The sequence below is a fragment of the Triticum dicoccoides genome, chromosome 3A (assembly GCF_002162155.2).
Source record: "Triticum dicoccoides isolate Atlit2015 ecotype Zavitan chromosome 3A, WEW_v2.0, whole genome shotgun sequence".
NCBI classification, from domain to species: domain Eukaryota; kingdom Viridiplantae; phylum Streptophyta; class Magnoliopsida; order Poales; family Poaceae; genus Triticum; species Triticum dicoccoides.
The window spans coordinates 136,535,068-136,549,534 of record NC_041384.1 but is presented as its reverse complement, the minus strand read 5'-3'; the positions used below and the strand labels follow the sequence as shown (position 1 = coordinate 136,549,534).

Genomic DNA, 14,467 nt, shown 5'->3' with positions numbered 1-14,467 from the left:
CCGCTGCATGTCACCGACGATGCGCACCTGCCCCGCGCAAGCCGTCCTGAATGGAGGAGGAGGGGAAATCGCGAGCAGTTGTGTGGCAACGGGCGTTTCGAAAAATGGTTTCGAACCAAGAGGGCGGAGTGGGGGCAGTTTCGCCTAAATTTATTGTCGGGCCAATGCTCGTCGAGGCCCCTCTCTCTGTCGCCACGTGTGTCGGGAGATCGAGCCGCATCCGATAGTGGCGTGTGTGCGCTTGGTTCGACTGAGAAATGCAGCTGCACTTTCTAGCATTTAGGTTTATTTTGCGGCGCTATTTAGAGGAGGGCATACTACCGTCTGAATCATACATTTGTGCCTGAAACATTCATACATTTGTCAACTTTCTGTTCGCTGTAAAATTTGAATTTAGCTCGATCTCTTTCTAATGCAAAATAGACACCCCCCAAGATAAAAACAAATTTCAAGATAAAAAACTATTCCGAAGAATCTTAGTGCGCCATGGCAATGTCAAGAAAAACTATGAATTGAAACATGTCGATGCCGCAATGGCAAGCTGGACGAATCGATTAGGACTGCCACCCATTGCTCGTCACGTAGCATCTCCTCCTCGAGCTCCCTGATGCGCACGCCCCTCCCATGCCTTCCCCCTCCTTCTCCGCGTCTCCGCGGCGGCGGCCTCCAGCGCGGTCTCCAGCGCCCATTGTTCGCCATCACGTAGCACTAGCATCTTCCTCTCGAGCTCCCTGATGCGCGCGTCCGTCGCCACGGTCTGCTCCGTCTTCTCCCGCACTTCCGCCGCGGCAAGCTCGCCGGCCCTCGCAGCGGCCTCGACGGCAGCCTCGGCCTCCTCCGCGTGCCGCTGGGCCTCGTGCATCAGTGCCACGGCCACGTTACGCCGCAGCACCGCCGATTCGAGGGCGCGCTGGAGGGACGCCACGCGCACGTTGACTGCCCAGAGTGCCTCGCCGTCGGAGACCGCCTCCTCGTTGGCATCCCACAGCCGGCGACGGGGCGACTCCGTGCTGTCCGTCTCGTATCCCACGAACGACAGCAGTCTCCTCCAGCACGGACACGCCATTGTTTGCGCAGCCAGGTGCAATTATTCCGAGTTCGAAGGGTTCTTTCGATCCGATCGTGCCAAGGTAGTAGGAAGATAGTAGGAAAAGAGTTAGCGTCCTATTACGGCACGGACCACGTACAAAGAGTACGAATATGACGCGAACCAACGATCACGGCCTTCCAACCGGAGTCGGCCGTGCCTTCAATAAAGGGTGCGATCCCCGCGTCTCCACCTCACCACAACACCAACGCAAATCAGCGCTCCACAACATCCATCGAAGGTAATACACGAGAGACCACGCAGCAAGTCGATCAACGAGAGTTGAAGGCGATGGCGAGCGCGGCAACGTCGAAGAAGGCGGCGAACCGGCTGGTGGTGGAGGAGGCCACCACCAACGACGACAACTCCGTCTGCAACCTCCACCCGGCCACCATGAAGAAGCTCTCCATATTCCAGGGCGACATCGTGCTGCTCAAGGGCAAACACCGCCACAACACGGTCTGCATGGCACTGGCCGACGACACCTGCGATGGGCACAAGCTCAGGATCAACAAGGTGGCCCGCTCCAACCTGCGCGTGCGCATCACCGATGTCGTGTCCGTGCACCTGTGTCACGACGCCAAGTTCGGCAAGCGCGTGCACATCCTCCCTCTGGACGACACCATCGAGGGCATCACGGGGAACCTCTTCGACGCCTACCTCAAGCCTCACTTCGTGGATGCCTTCCGCCCGGTCCACAAGGGCGACCTCTTCCTCATGCGTGGCGGCATGCGGAGCGTCGAGTTCAAGGTCATGGAGATCGACCCTGCGGTGGACTACTGCGTCATGGCGCCCGACACGGAGATCTTCTGCGAGGGCGAGCCGGTCAAGCGGGAGGACGAGGAGAGGCTTGACGACGTCGGCTACGACGACGTCGGTGGCATGGGGAAACCGCTGACTCTGATCAGGGAGCTCGTCGAGCTGCCACTCAGGCATCCCCAGATCTTCAAAAGCATTGGCGTCAAGCCTCCCAAGGGCATCCTCCTGTACGGCCTTCCAGGGTCCGGCAAGACGTTGATCGCCCGTGCGGTGGCCAACGAGACCGGGGCCTTCTTCTTCCTTATCAACGGGCCAGAGATAATGTCGAAGATGGCCGGAGAGAGCGAGAGCAACCTGAGGAAGGCCTTCGAGGAGGCCGAGAAGAACGCGCCCTCCATCATCTTCATCGACGAGATCGACTCCATTGCTCCGAACAGGGAGAAGACTCACGGCGAGGTCGAGAGGCGCATCGTCTCCCAGCTGCTGACTCTGATGGACGGCATGAAGGCCCGCGCGCACGTCATCGTCATGGGCGCCACGAACCGTCCCAACAGCATCGACCCTGCCTTGAGGCGCTTCGGGAGGTTCGATCGCGAGATCGACATCGGCGTGCCAGACGAGGTCGGGCGTCTCGAAGTGCTCCGCATCCACACCAAAAACATGAAGCTGGACGAGGACGTCAACCTTGAGATGGTTGCCAAGGATACGCACGGCTACGTCGGCGCCGACTTGGCCGCGCTCTGCACTGAGGCGGCGCTGCAGTGCATCAGGGAGAAGATGGACGTCATCGACTTAGAGGATGACACCATCAACGCCGAGATCTTGAACTCCATGGCCGTCACCAATGACCACCTTAAGACGGCTCTCGTCGGCACGAACCCGTCTGCGCTACGTGAGACCGTCGTGGAGGTGCCGAACGTCAGCTGGACCGATATCGGCGGCCTCGACGGCGTCAAGAGGGAGCTGCAAGAGACCGTCCAGTACCCGGTCGAGCACCCGGAGAAATTCGAGAAGTTCGGTATGTCGCCATCCAAGGGCGTCCTGTTCTACGGGCCACCAGGCTGCGGCAAGACCTTGCTGGCGAAGGCTATCGCCAACGAGTGCCAGGCCAACTTCATCAGCATCAAAGGGCCAGAGCTGCTCACCATGTGGTTCGGCGAGAGCGAGGCCAACGTGCGCGAGATCTTCGACAAGGCACGTCAGTCTGCGCCGTGCGTGCTGTTCTTCGACGAGCTCGACTCCATCGCTACCCAAAGGGGCGGCAGAGTGGGCGACGCCGGCGGCGCGGCGGACAGGGTCCTGAACCAGCTGCTCACCGAGATGGACGGCATGAACGCCAAGAAGACGGTCTTCATCATCGGCGCCACCAATAGGCCTGACATTATTGACTCGGCATTACTCCGTCCTGGCCGTCTGGACCAACTCATCTACATCCCCTTGCCGGACGAGGCCTCGCGGCATCAAATCTTTAAGGCCTGCCTCAGGAAGTCTCCCGTGGCCAAGGACGTTGACCTCGGTGCTCTCGCAAGGTTCACCACTGGCTTTAGCGGTGCCGACATCACGGAGATTTGCCAGAGGGCGTGCAAGTACGCCATCAGAGAAGACATTGAAAAGGACATGGAGCGGCAGAGGAAGGGGAAAGACACCATGGAGGTGGACGGCGGGCAGGAAGAGGACGAGGTGGCTGAGATAAAGGCGGCTCACTTCGAGTTGTCGATGAAGTATGCGAGGCGGAGCGTGAGCGACGCCGACATCAGGAAGTACCAGGCCTTTGCGCAGACGCTGCAACAGTCTAGGGGGTTCGGCACTGAGTTCCGCTTTCCGGCGCAGCCACAGGCGGCAGAAGCTGCCGTCGACACCTCCGCAACAGCTGATGAGGATGAAGACGATCTGTACAAGTGATCCAGTAAACATTGTTAGAACATGAAGTACTAGAATATTATTGTAGACTCTGTTTTTGTTATGCTTTCTCTTCATCGAGTCGATCATTCACTTTATATTGTTGATTCCCTTCATGTATCTAATTTTCGTTCTTTAGAACTAAGAACTTACATCATATAAATACAGTTCGTGAAATTAGAATCTCCCTCTTGTCGCAAAGAAAGCATAGCACAAGATTTTCCTGTTATTTTTAGGCAGTGAAGCTTAGCCTAAGCCGTTAACTGAACCATCCCTCTGCTCCTCTGCTCCTGCACAAGATTTGGAAGATCCTCTGTTATTTTCGATTGTCAGACACTTATAAATTCGAATATTTTACTTAATTGAATAGGGGCAGCGTAGAACAGATTAGTCAAGGAAAGAGTGGCCTTCTTAATTGGGAGTATCTAAGGTATCAGTCATGTGTTTTTCCATTTGGTTTAGGTCGTTTTTTGTTTTCCAGTCAGTTTGTGACACATGTATTGTTGTAATTTCAGTCAATGGTCAGTCTGTAAAAAGTCTGTTTTCCATCCGGTTTCAGGTCGAATTCTACCTTCCCGTCTTGGACCTTTAAGCAAATATTGGTACTCAGCCTGTCCCCTAACTGGCCCTTGCAAAAACCTATTACCGTCTAACAATCTGCTACTTAGATGGTGCTGAAGACAATCATCATATTCAGTTCACTCAACCTGCCACCTAACTGCGCCAACCCCTAAGAGAGGAATGAAAGACTGAAGATGACTAAGAAGAAGTAAGAAGTAGACTCTAGCTCACTGACTGATAGCTTAACCAGGTCCAAGAAAAAATGAAGAAGAAAGGAAAGCTGGCTCCCAAATGAACTATCAAAGAGCTACGCTAGGCGTGTGGAAACACAAAAATGTTGAATGACTGAACTATGTGTCTTCCATAGAATAACTGAACTCCGAGGGACAAACTGTTGGATTATGGATGGGCTTAGGCCCATATAAAACACTAATCCCTGATTAATCTTGAGGCCCATGTATGAGATGACAGGTGGTGGGAAGTTTAGTCCCACCTTGCTAGTTGAGGAGAGTTGAGGCCCCTTTATAAGGGCTGCTCTACCACTTGCCATTGGGAGCTTGGGAAGAGGAGTGGTACACGCGCGCTCCTCCTCCTCCGCCACGCCCCGATGCCAGCCGAGCCGAAGCTTATTTTTGCCGCTCAGGAATGAATTAATTAATCAGGGATTAATTAACGCTAACAGGTGGGCCACTGTCCAAGACGTTGGAAGCAGAGGCTAACAGGTGGGCCACTGTTCCTCACTCTGTGCTGCCTCCGACGATCCCATCCCGACGATCGCGTGCACGGCTGGTCGGGAGAGCAGGTGCCTCCGGAACCCTGCCGTTCGAGATCCTGCCCGGGAGAACGGCAATAAGGTTTTTGGGGAGCGTCTCGACGCGACTGCTCCCGATCCGTCCCCAACTCTGTTCGCCTCTGCATCGACACCATGGGCTGTTGGAGCTGCTCCGGCGCATGATGCGGGTTCGGCTGCGCCAGGGCTCGCGCGGGCAGTGGCACCGCCTCCTGCCAGGTCTGCGCAGCCGCTGCCCAGAGCTGCACCCACGCCACCGCAACGACCTTGGCCTAGGCAGATGGCTGGCGGGCGTGGGGGTTCTGTTCAAGGTGCGGGTGGCCGTGGCTCGGGCGGTTTCGCGGGAGACGGCCGCATCCTCCCTCGCGGTCAGTGGGGTGACGACGGCTTCAATGCATACGGAGAAGGGCTTCATCGAGGTTCATCATCGACCGGAGGTGGGCGTGGCTATGCTGGGACTGATCACGGTACTAATGATAGAGGTTTTCAAGGGCCACCCGGTAACTTTGTGGAGGGTGCGGTTGGCCCCAATAACCGGCCCTTCCGAGGCCATTTCCGTGGAGGTTGAGGCAGCTACCGCCGTCCTCCTCCGCCACGCTATGCGCCCGTTGCCACGGGTTCGACCACGAGCCTTGAGGAGGGGATCACCGATGGTACGGTTCTGCCTAAAGTAGCGGTGGAGACTGTTCGGGCCTTCGCAGATGTGACGGTGCCGGAGGCCTCTCAGTCTGGTGATGCTGTGTTCGACAAAGGCACGGAGAAGTCTGAGGGTGACAAGCCGTCCAAGTGGGCGATTAAGAAGAAGAAGTTGACCTGTTTTTCGGTGCGGTGAACCGGGTCACATTATGGCTGAATGCTCTGCTGAGTTATGTGATTTATGCCGGAAACCGAAGCATACGGCGGTGGAGTGTCCACTTCTTTTGGGGCCTAAGCCTACGGTTAACATTTATGGAGTTTGTTGCGCTGAGTTGATGTTCTTCGAGTCACCAACTGTGGCACCGGTGGCTCCCGTGATTGAAACTTCCTTCCCAGGCGTGGTTAAGGTGGTTCATGGCCCTCTCACTGAAGCTCAGATTATTCAGCAGTTGCGGGAGTTGGCACCAGGTAATTTTTAGTGGTCTTTGTTGAAGTTATCAGATCAGACTTACAAAGTAGAGTTTCCGTCTAAGGAGGATCAGATGAGAATTCTAAAGTTTGGCATGTGCCGAGTTACTGGTACAAGTTTTGTGTTGCAGTTTGATGAGTGGAAAAAGAAGGAGCCTCAGGGTACGCCGTTGACTCGGATTTGGGTTCGTTTTTCGGGGGCGCCGTCTGAACCCTTGGATAGCTTCCTGGTCACTTGGAGCCTGGGATCCATGCTCGGTAAGACGGAGCAGGTGGATATGCCCTTCACGCGTGCTCATGGTGTGGCACGTTTGCTGGTTAGTGTGGCTAACATTCAGTTCTTGCCGGATGTGGTAAGATGGACTCACGAGGGCATCGCGTATATGTTGGATGTCGAGCACGAGGATCCTGATATGTTCCAGGAGTTTGAGGAGATACATCATATGGACACTTTTGAGGGGGGAGATGCTTCTGGGAACCAGGATGGCAGTACACACGATAACGGGGACAAGGCTACAGGGCCTACAGATTCTACTAAGGCAGGAGAGACTGCTAAGGAGAAGTCGCCGGGTTCTGTTCTGACTACTATGCTGCAGCTTGGATCCTTAGGAGCTTTCTCAGCACCTCCTCGTCTTTGGAGTGACCGAGTGGATTCGGATGATCCGTCGGAACATATTCCGCTAGTGATTGCGGGGTCGGATTCGTTGTTGGTGATGGATGGACTGGGAGGAGCCGGTGGGCACGAGGTCTCCGTTACTCCCCCTTCATCGCCTTTGCTTAGGCTAGAGGTGACGGACATTCTAGACGGTTTGGCGGACGGTGGCGGGCAGGTGGCCTGGCCTTCGTACGCCGCTTCTTCACCTGCTTCGGGGGGGCCAAGGGTGGCTCGGTGACGTTGGACGCCCTGGAGGCTGGGGAGGACCTAGGAGGGGCAAGCGGGCAGGGGGCATGCGCATCCCTCTCTTCTTCCCTGGTGTCGCGTCCTCCGATGCCCTCTGCGGAGCCAACTCTGGCGATGTCTGCCCTGGCGGAAGGGTCGGCTGGTGTGTGGGGGGGGGGGGGCAGGAGCCTCCCATTGCTTCGCCGCGACGCCTTACTCTGGTGGCATCGCCTGTCTCAGGTACTCTCACGGGCCCTGTTGCCGCGCCACTGGTTGATTCTCAGGTGCATCCGGGACCTGGACTCAGGCCAAGGTCGGGCGAGGCCTTGAGGATTCTTGGTGATCTATCGGCTGATCCAGTTCAGTTGAGCTCCGTTGGGCGTCAGGCAGGCGGCCTTACTCCTAACAGGGCGATGAGGGAGGAGGTCATAGCTTTTGGCGGGATCCCGGATCTTGTTTCTGAGGGGCGGCGGATCAGCGGCCGTCTCCAGGAGCAACCGGATGTGGACGACATGCAGGTGAGGTGTGCTATGCGGGCGGCCAAGCTTCTTGACATTGAGGTCACTACTGGTATGTCTGCCAATCTGTCTAATTCGATTTTGCACTTTTCCAATGATGAGATGGTTCATAATGCAAATCAATTAGGGGTCTCACTAGGCAGTAATGGTTCTGAAATAAATAAATCCGTTAATGATATTCTAGATCTCGAAGCGGAGCGCGCTTTGGAATTGATTCGTAACATAGCAGCTGTCAAACCCATGACTGATTCCGACATAGATGCGTTGGGAGTTAGGGCTCTTGATAGTTTTTGTGCGGATCTGGCCCCTGAGGTAGAGGAGGCGGAGGGACTCGAGTCCCCTTTGGCTTCGAGCCATGTAGATGTTCCAGAGGCTACATCCTCAGAGACTGGTCGTGAGGACCGGCAGGAGGATCCGTATAAGCCTAAGCGGAGGTGGAAACGGAAGGTTTATCCAGCTTCGGCTGTGCGTAGGAGTGCTAGGATCCGTACCTCTAAACATTTTCATGATGAAATATGAGAGGAATTTTTTGGAATAGCAGAGGTCTTAAAGACTTGGCTAAAAGAAGGTTTCTAGCGGAAGCATCTATTGATTACCAGCTGGATTTTATTGCCTTGTCCGAGACTCGAAGGGGTAATTTTACCTCCCAATTCCTTAGTACTTTATCCGGGGGTGTTGACTTTGACTGGCGCTGCCTACCTCCAAGAGGAAGGTCCGGAGGGGTCCTACTCGGGGTTAGGTGTGATTCGCTGGAAGTGCAGAGTGTGGTCATGGGAGATTTTGCGGTAAAATTTTGGGTTAGATCTAAAGCTGATTTTGGCTGATCTGGTTCGTATTTGTGGTATCGAGCAACTCCCAATCCTAGTTGGGGGTGATTTTAACATTATTCGAAGAAGGGAGGAGAAGAATAATGATAATTTTGACGGCAGGTGGTCGTTTATGTTCAATACCATAACCGAAAGCATGGATCTTAGAGAGATAGAGCTATGTGGTAGGAAATTCACTTGGGCTAATTCGCTACCTAACCCGACTTTTGAGAAGTTGGACCGTGTCCTCACTAGTGTCGAATGGGAACATAATTTCCCTCTTGTAACTGTCCAGGCGTTATCGCGCGGAATTTTGGATCACACTCCGTTGCTAGTTGACTCTGGCGATCCATCTCATGTGGGGAATAAGAACACTTTTTATTTTGAGCTCTCGTGGTTTGATAGAGAAGGGTTCTTTGAGCTGATCGCTAGAGAATGGGCTAAAGACGTAGGAGGAAGGTCTCCTATCGAGAGATGGTAGAACAAGATTAGGCATCTGCGAAGATTCCTTCGTGGATGGGCTAAACATACCCATGGGATTTATAAGGCTGAGAAGGAAAGACTCCTTTTACTTATTCAGTCCCTAGACTTAAAAGCCGAATCCACTATTTTAGATAGCAGAGAGCTGGAAGCTAAGATAGAGGCGGATTGAGACTGAAACATCTCCTTCGGGAGGAGGAATTGAAGTGGGCTTTGCGAGCTAAGGTTCGCAAAATCGTCTAAGGGGATGATAACACTCAATTCTTTCACTTGATTGCAAATGCCAAGCACCGCAAGAAGCGGATATTTCAGCTTGAGCAGGAAGAGGGGACGATCTTGGGTCAAGATAATCTGAAAGTCTATATCACCAATTACTATAAGCAGTTGTTTGGGCCGCCGGAAGATAACTTTGTGTCCTTAGACGAGTCCAGGGTTGAGGATGTGCCTCAACTTGCGTCGGACGAGAATGAGGTCTTAACTGCCCCATTTACGGAGAAAGAAGTCTTTGAGGCTATTTCGCAAATGAAGAACAATAAGGCTCCCGGGCCGGATGGATTCCCGACGGAGTTTTGTAAAAAATGTTGGCATATCATCAAAGGGGATTTACTTCCTTTGTTCCATGATCTCTTCTCTGGACAGCTTCAGTTGTTTCAACTTAATTTTGGAATGATTACTTTGCTTCCCAAGAAGACAGATGTAACGCCCTCGATGCGGCTATATCTCCCACGTGTCGAAGCACGACTTAGAGGCATAACCGCATTGAAAGCAATGTCGCAAGTGAGGTAATCTTCACACAACCCATGTAATACATAAGGGAAAGAGATACATAGTTGGCTTACAATCGCCACTTCACACAATTACATGAATAAAGCATTACATCATCCAGATACACTCAGGGTCCGACTACGGAACCAAAATAAAAGAAGACTACCTCAAATGCTACACAGATCCCCGATCGTCCCCAACTGGGCTCCACTACTGATCGACTAGGACGGAACAACACAAAGGACAAGATCTTCATCGAGCTCCTCCTTGAGCTTGGTTGCATCACCTGCTCCGTAACATCGGCACCTGCAAACTGGTTTTGGAAGTATCTGTAAGTCACGGGGACTCAGCAATCTCACACCCTCGCGATCAAGACTATTTAAGCTTATGGGTAAGGTAAAAGGTATGAGGTGGAGCTGCAGCAAGCGACTGCATATATGGTGGCTAACATGCGCAAATGAGAGCGAGAAGAGAAGGCAAAGCACGGTCGAACAACTATGATCAAGAAGTGATCCTATAACAACCTACGTCAACCATAACTCCAACACCGTGTTCACTTCCCGGACTCCGCCGAGAAGAGACCATCACGGTTACACACGTGGTTGATGTATTTTAATTAAGGTCAACTTCAGGTTTTCTACAAACGGACATTAACAAATTTCCATCTGCCCATAACCGCGGGCACAGGTTTCGAAAGTTCAAATCCCTGCAGGGGTGTCCCAACTTAGCCCATCACAAGCTCTCACGGTCAACGAAGGATATTCCTTCTAGCGGGAAGACCCGATCAGGCTCGGAATCCCGGTTACAAGACATTTCGACAATGGTAAAACGAGACCAGCAACACCGCCCGAATGTGCCGACAAATCCCAATAGGAGCTGCACATATCTCGTTCTCAGGGCACACTCAGATGAGACATCCTACGAGTAAAACCAACCCTCAAGTTGCCCCGAGGTGGCCCCGCAGTCTACTCGGTCGGACCAACACTCAGAGGAGCACTGGCCCAGGGGGGGTTAAATAAAGATGACCCTTGAGTCTGCAGAACCCAAGGGAAAGAAAAAGACTAGGTGGTGAATGGTAAAACCAATGTTGGGCATTGCTGGAGGAGTTTTATTCAAGCCGAACTGTCAAGGGGTTCCCATTATAACCCAACCGCGTAAGGAACGCAAAATCCAGGAACATAACACCGATATGACGGAAACTAGGGCGGCAAGAGTGGAACAAAACACCAGGCATAAGGCCGAGCCTTCCACCCTTTACCAAGTATATAGATGCATTAATTAAATAAGAGATATTGTGATATCCCAACAAAATATCCATGTTCCAACATGGAACAAGCTCCAACCTTCACCTGCAACTAACAACGCTATAAAAGGGGCTGAGCAAAGCGGTAACATAGCCAAACAACAGTTTGCTAGGACAAGGTGGGCTAGAGGCTTGGTTCAACAATATGGGAGGCATGATAAGTAAGTGGTAGGTATCGCAGCATAGGCATAGCAAAAGAGCGAGCAACTAGCGAGCAAAGATAGAAGTGATTTCGAGGGTATGGTCATCTTGACTGAAATCCCGTAAGGAAGAAGAACGAGTCCATGAAGAAGACAAACAGACGTAGTCGAACGGATCCTCACAACTATGGAACGAAACCGAAGCTAACGCGAGAAGCAACCCGGAAAGAAGCAAACAACATAATAAACAACCAACATATAATCATGGCATGATGCACAACCAAGTATGATGCATGTCCGGGTTAAATATGCATGGCATGGCAAGGGGCTCAAACAAAACTACAAGTTAAGTGGAGCTCAATATACAACAAGTTGCATATTAACGAAACACCACATCAATTATTTAGTTCTCTCTCAGTTAGGTACTCAACAATATTAAATGTTGGTTAACATGGCAAGAGGTGTAGCATAACAAACTATACCATCTAAACAATTTAAATGTGGCCGGATATAATAAACAACAAAACCGGTAAATCCCCATATGCAATTATCAATTTGGTGCAACAATAATTTTAACCAATCTTGAAGTTGTTATCATGATGCGGATGACATGTGCAACTTTATGCAATTTTTATTAAAAGTTGACAAGAGCATAATGAAACATTTGTCACCGTGGTGGAAAGGAAAAAGGGTGGCACGGCAACGATAACGAAAACGGTACCACGACAACGTTCCGGTTCCGGTAACTCGATTGAGATACCGATGCAAAGGAGAAGTGTGCGGATGCATGCAAAAGATGGTGGGGCGCTCCCGGATTCCGGGTGTCCCACGAGTTGGCGACAAGAAAACGAGTGACAATTTGGACACAGCGCAAACACGAGCATCTCAAACATCGCAAGCATTCGTCCACGACGGTCGTCTCGACGTTATACCTCTGAAGCGTGCATTATCGGAGTGGTTTGAGTCGGCGTAGAGGAAGTAGTGGAAGTAGACGTTCTCGGACGTCGAGGGAAGTAGTGGTTCACGCGACGGTAGTCGACGTAGTCGTTCTCGCACGCTCTAGGGTCGACGGTAGAGGTTCTCGCGATCTCGGCAATGGTAGTGGTACATGTTTATCGTTGCACGAGTTTCCGTAGACGTTCATGTCATCGGTGTCGAGGTACTTGGGGTCTTCAGACTTTCCGGTCCCATTCTTGCGACGGTAGTCATTCACGTTTGTTTGGGAGAGGTACTTGATGACTCCAAACCCTTCGCGGTCGACGGTAGTTGAACTTGATGCTTGCGGTGCACATGTCATCGTCAACGGTAGTGATACAAGGTCGTCGTGGGAAGTGGTCGTACTCGCGAACTTGTCAGATCCATGGCAACGGTAGTGGAACTTCAGGGATCCGTGGTCTCCGGGCGTAATGGTACTTGGCGAATCCTGCAACATTATTGACGATCCAAAATGGCACAAGTGGGATGCACATCCACGGAGTCTTCGGCTTGGGCTCCTGGTACACGACTTGACGAACCCAGGGAGACGATGGAAAAGGCAACATCGTAACATCAACAGCCAACGAGGCCACAGACAAGACTTGGGGCTCCCCGAACCCATGGAAACGGCCGGCACCAGGAGGCTGCTAGTGGAGGCAGGGTCACGCCGAGGTCGAAGGTGGCCGGGCGAGCTCGACGGAGGTCATCCGCTGTCGGACGAAGCAGGAGTAGTAAGGCACAACAACACTCGAAGCTGCAGGCCAGCACGATGGCCTCCATGGCCGGCGGCCATGCAGGTCGCGCGAGGCAAGGCGGGCGTGCAAAAGGGCGGTTGCACGGTCGTAGGCTGGCGACGAAACGACCACAGGGGAGGAGAGGCCGGCGTAGTCGCGCGCGCAGGGCGGCGCAGTCCAACAAGACACAGCGGGGCGGCGGCCAAGCGACAAGGAGGAGGCGAACGGGCGAGGGGAAGGTAGAGATGGTGCAGGGCAGGTCGGGTCACCGGCGCGGGCGCCATGGTCGCCTGCAGAGGCCGCGACAGGGGTTCGAGCGAGGCCTGGGCAGCGCTAGCGAGAAACTGGACGAGGGGAGAGAGGAAGATGGGGACGAGAGGGATGGAGAAGAAAGGAGACCGAGGGAGAGAAAGGATGGGGATCGAGCTGCGTGCGCCCCTCTCCTGAGCGATGTGCGTGTGTGGCGCGGTGGAAGGGAACGAGGAGGAGGAGGGAGACAGGTGTGGCGGCGGCCTCAAGAACGAGAGGGAGAGATGGGATCGAGCAGTGTGGCTAGGTTAAGGAGGGACTTGGTGGGCTGTGGGAACAGGAGACAGTTGGGCCATGAGCCTGGGAGGCCGGTGCTGCTAGGAGGCCCAAATGGCCAGAGGCGGCTGGGCTCCCTTCTCCCTCCCTCTTCTCTTAAAAAAACTTATTTTCTTTAACAGAAAAGAAGTTAGAGAGAGAGGAAAAGAAAGAGAGGGTTAGGGACGGATTTTGCGCATGGGGATAATATTTCCGGACTCGCAAAAATGTGTATGATCCAAGAAAAATGGAGTGGCCATTTTACAAAGTTTAAATTCGAACTCATTTGATTTAAATTCAAATGGTTCGAATAGGAAGTGAGGGTTAGGAAGGTCCAAAAATGTTCGGATTTTTGGTGGAGCTCCGTAAAATGACGAAAGAATTTATGGGCAAAGATTGGAGACCAAGAATTGAGATAACAAAGACATGGGATATTTGCAAGTGTGTTTATGGGTGAATCCAAAATTATTGGAATATTTAATATAGCTCCATAAATATTCGGAGGATAATGTTATAAAGAGAAGTCACTCTTCCCTCGGTTTAAATGGATCGAAGATCCATACGGTTTATTTAGTTGAGTTAAGAAAAGAAATGACATGATGGCATGATGACATGATGCAATGCACACGATGCAAAGATGAATGCAACAGACGAAACAAAACACACAACGAAACCAGGAAACCCTGGAATGCATCTGCAACTCCGGTCTTGGGGCGTCACAACAGAGGCCATTCGTATTGAGCAGTTCAGGCCGATCTGTCTTCTTAATGTAAGTTCCAAATATTCACCAAGGTCGGGACTAATAGACTTACGCAAATTGCGCATTCTGTCGTGCAACCGTCCCAAACTGCTTTTATGCCAGACAGAAACATCCTGGAAGGGGTTGTAGTTATGCATGAAACACTCCATGAAATCCACTCATAAAAACTAGATGGCGTAGTTTTCAAAGTGGACTTTGAGAAGGCATACGATAAGGTCAAATGACCCTTCCTTCAACAGGCTTTGCGGATGAAAGGCTTTGATCAGGCCCGGAGACACCAGGTAGACTCCTTCACGCAAAAAGGGAGTGTTGGAATTAAGGTGAATGATGACATAGGTCACT

The 14,467-nt window shown here is 52.3% G+C and overlaps 1 protein-coding gene across 1 annotated transcript; it reads left to right on the top strand.

The window, feature by feature from the left end:
* Nucleotides 1–1,378: 1,378 nt before the first annotated feature.
* Nucleotides 1,379–3,748, top strand: LOC119271397 (cell division control protein 48 homolog D-like). Its single transcript, XM_037553246.1, has one exon. The coding sequence runs from the start codon at nt 1,379–1,381 to the stop codon at nt 3,746–3,748; it is 2,370 nt and encodes a 789-aa protein (XP_037409143.1).
* Nucleotides 3,749–14,467: the final 10,719 nt, after the last annotated feature.

Coding starts and splice junctions, on each gene's coding strand:
- LOC119271397 (XM_037553246.1), top strand. CDS start 1,379: ATGGCGAGCGCGGCAACGTCGAAGAAGGCGGCGAACCGGCTGGTGGTG.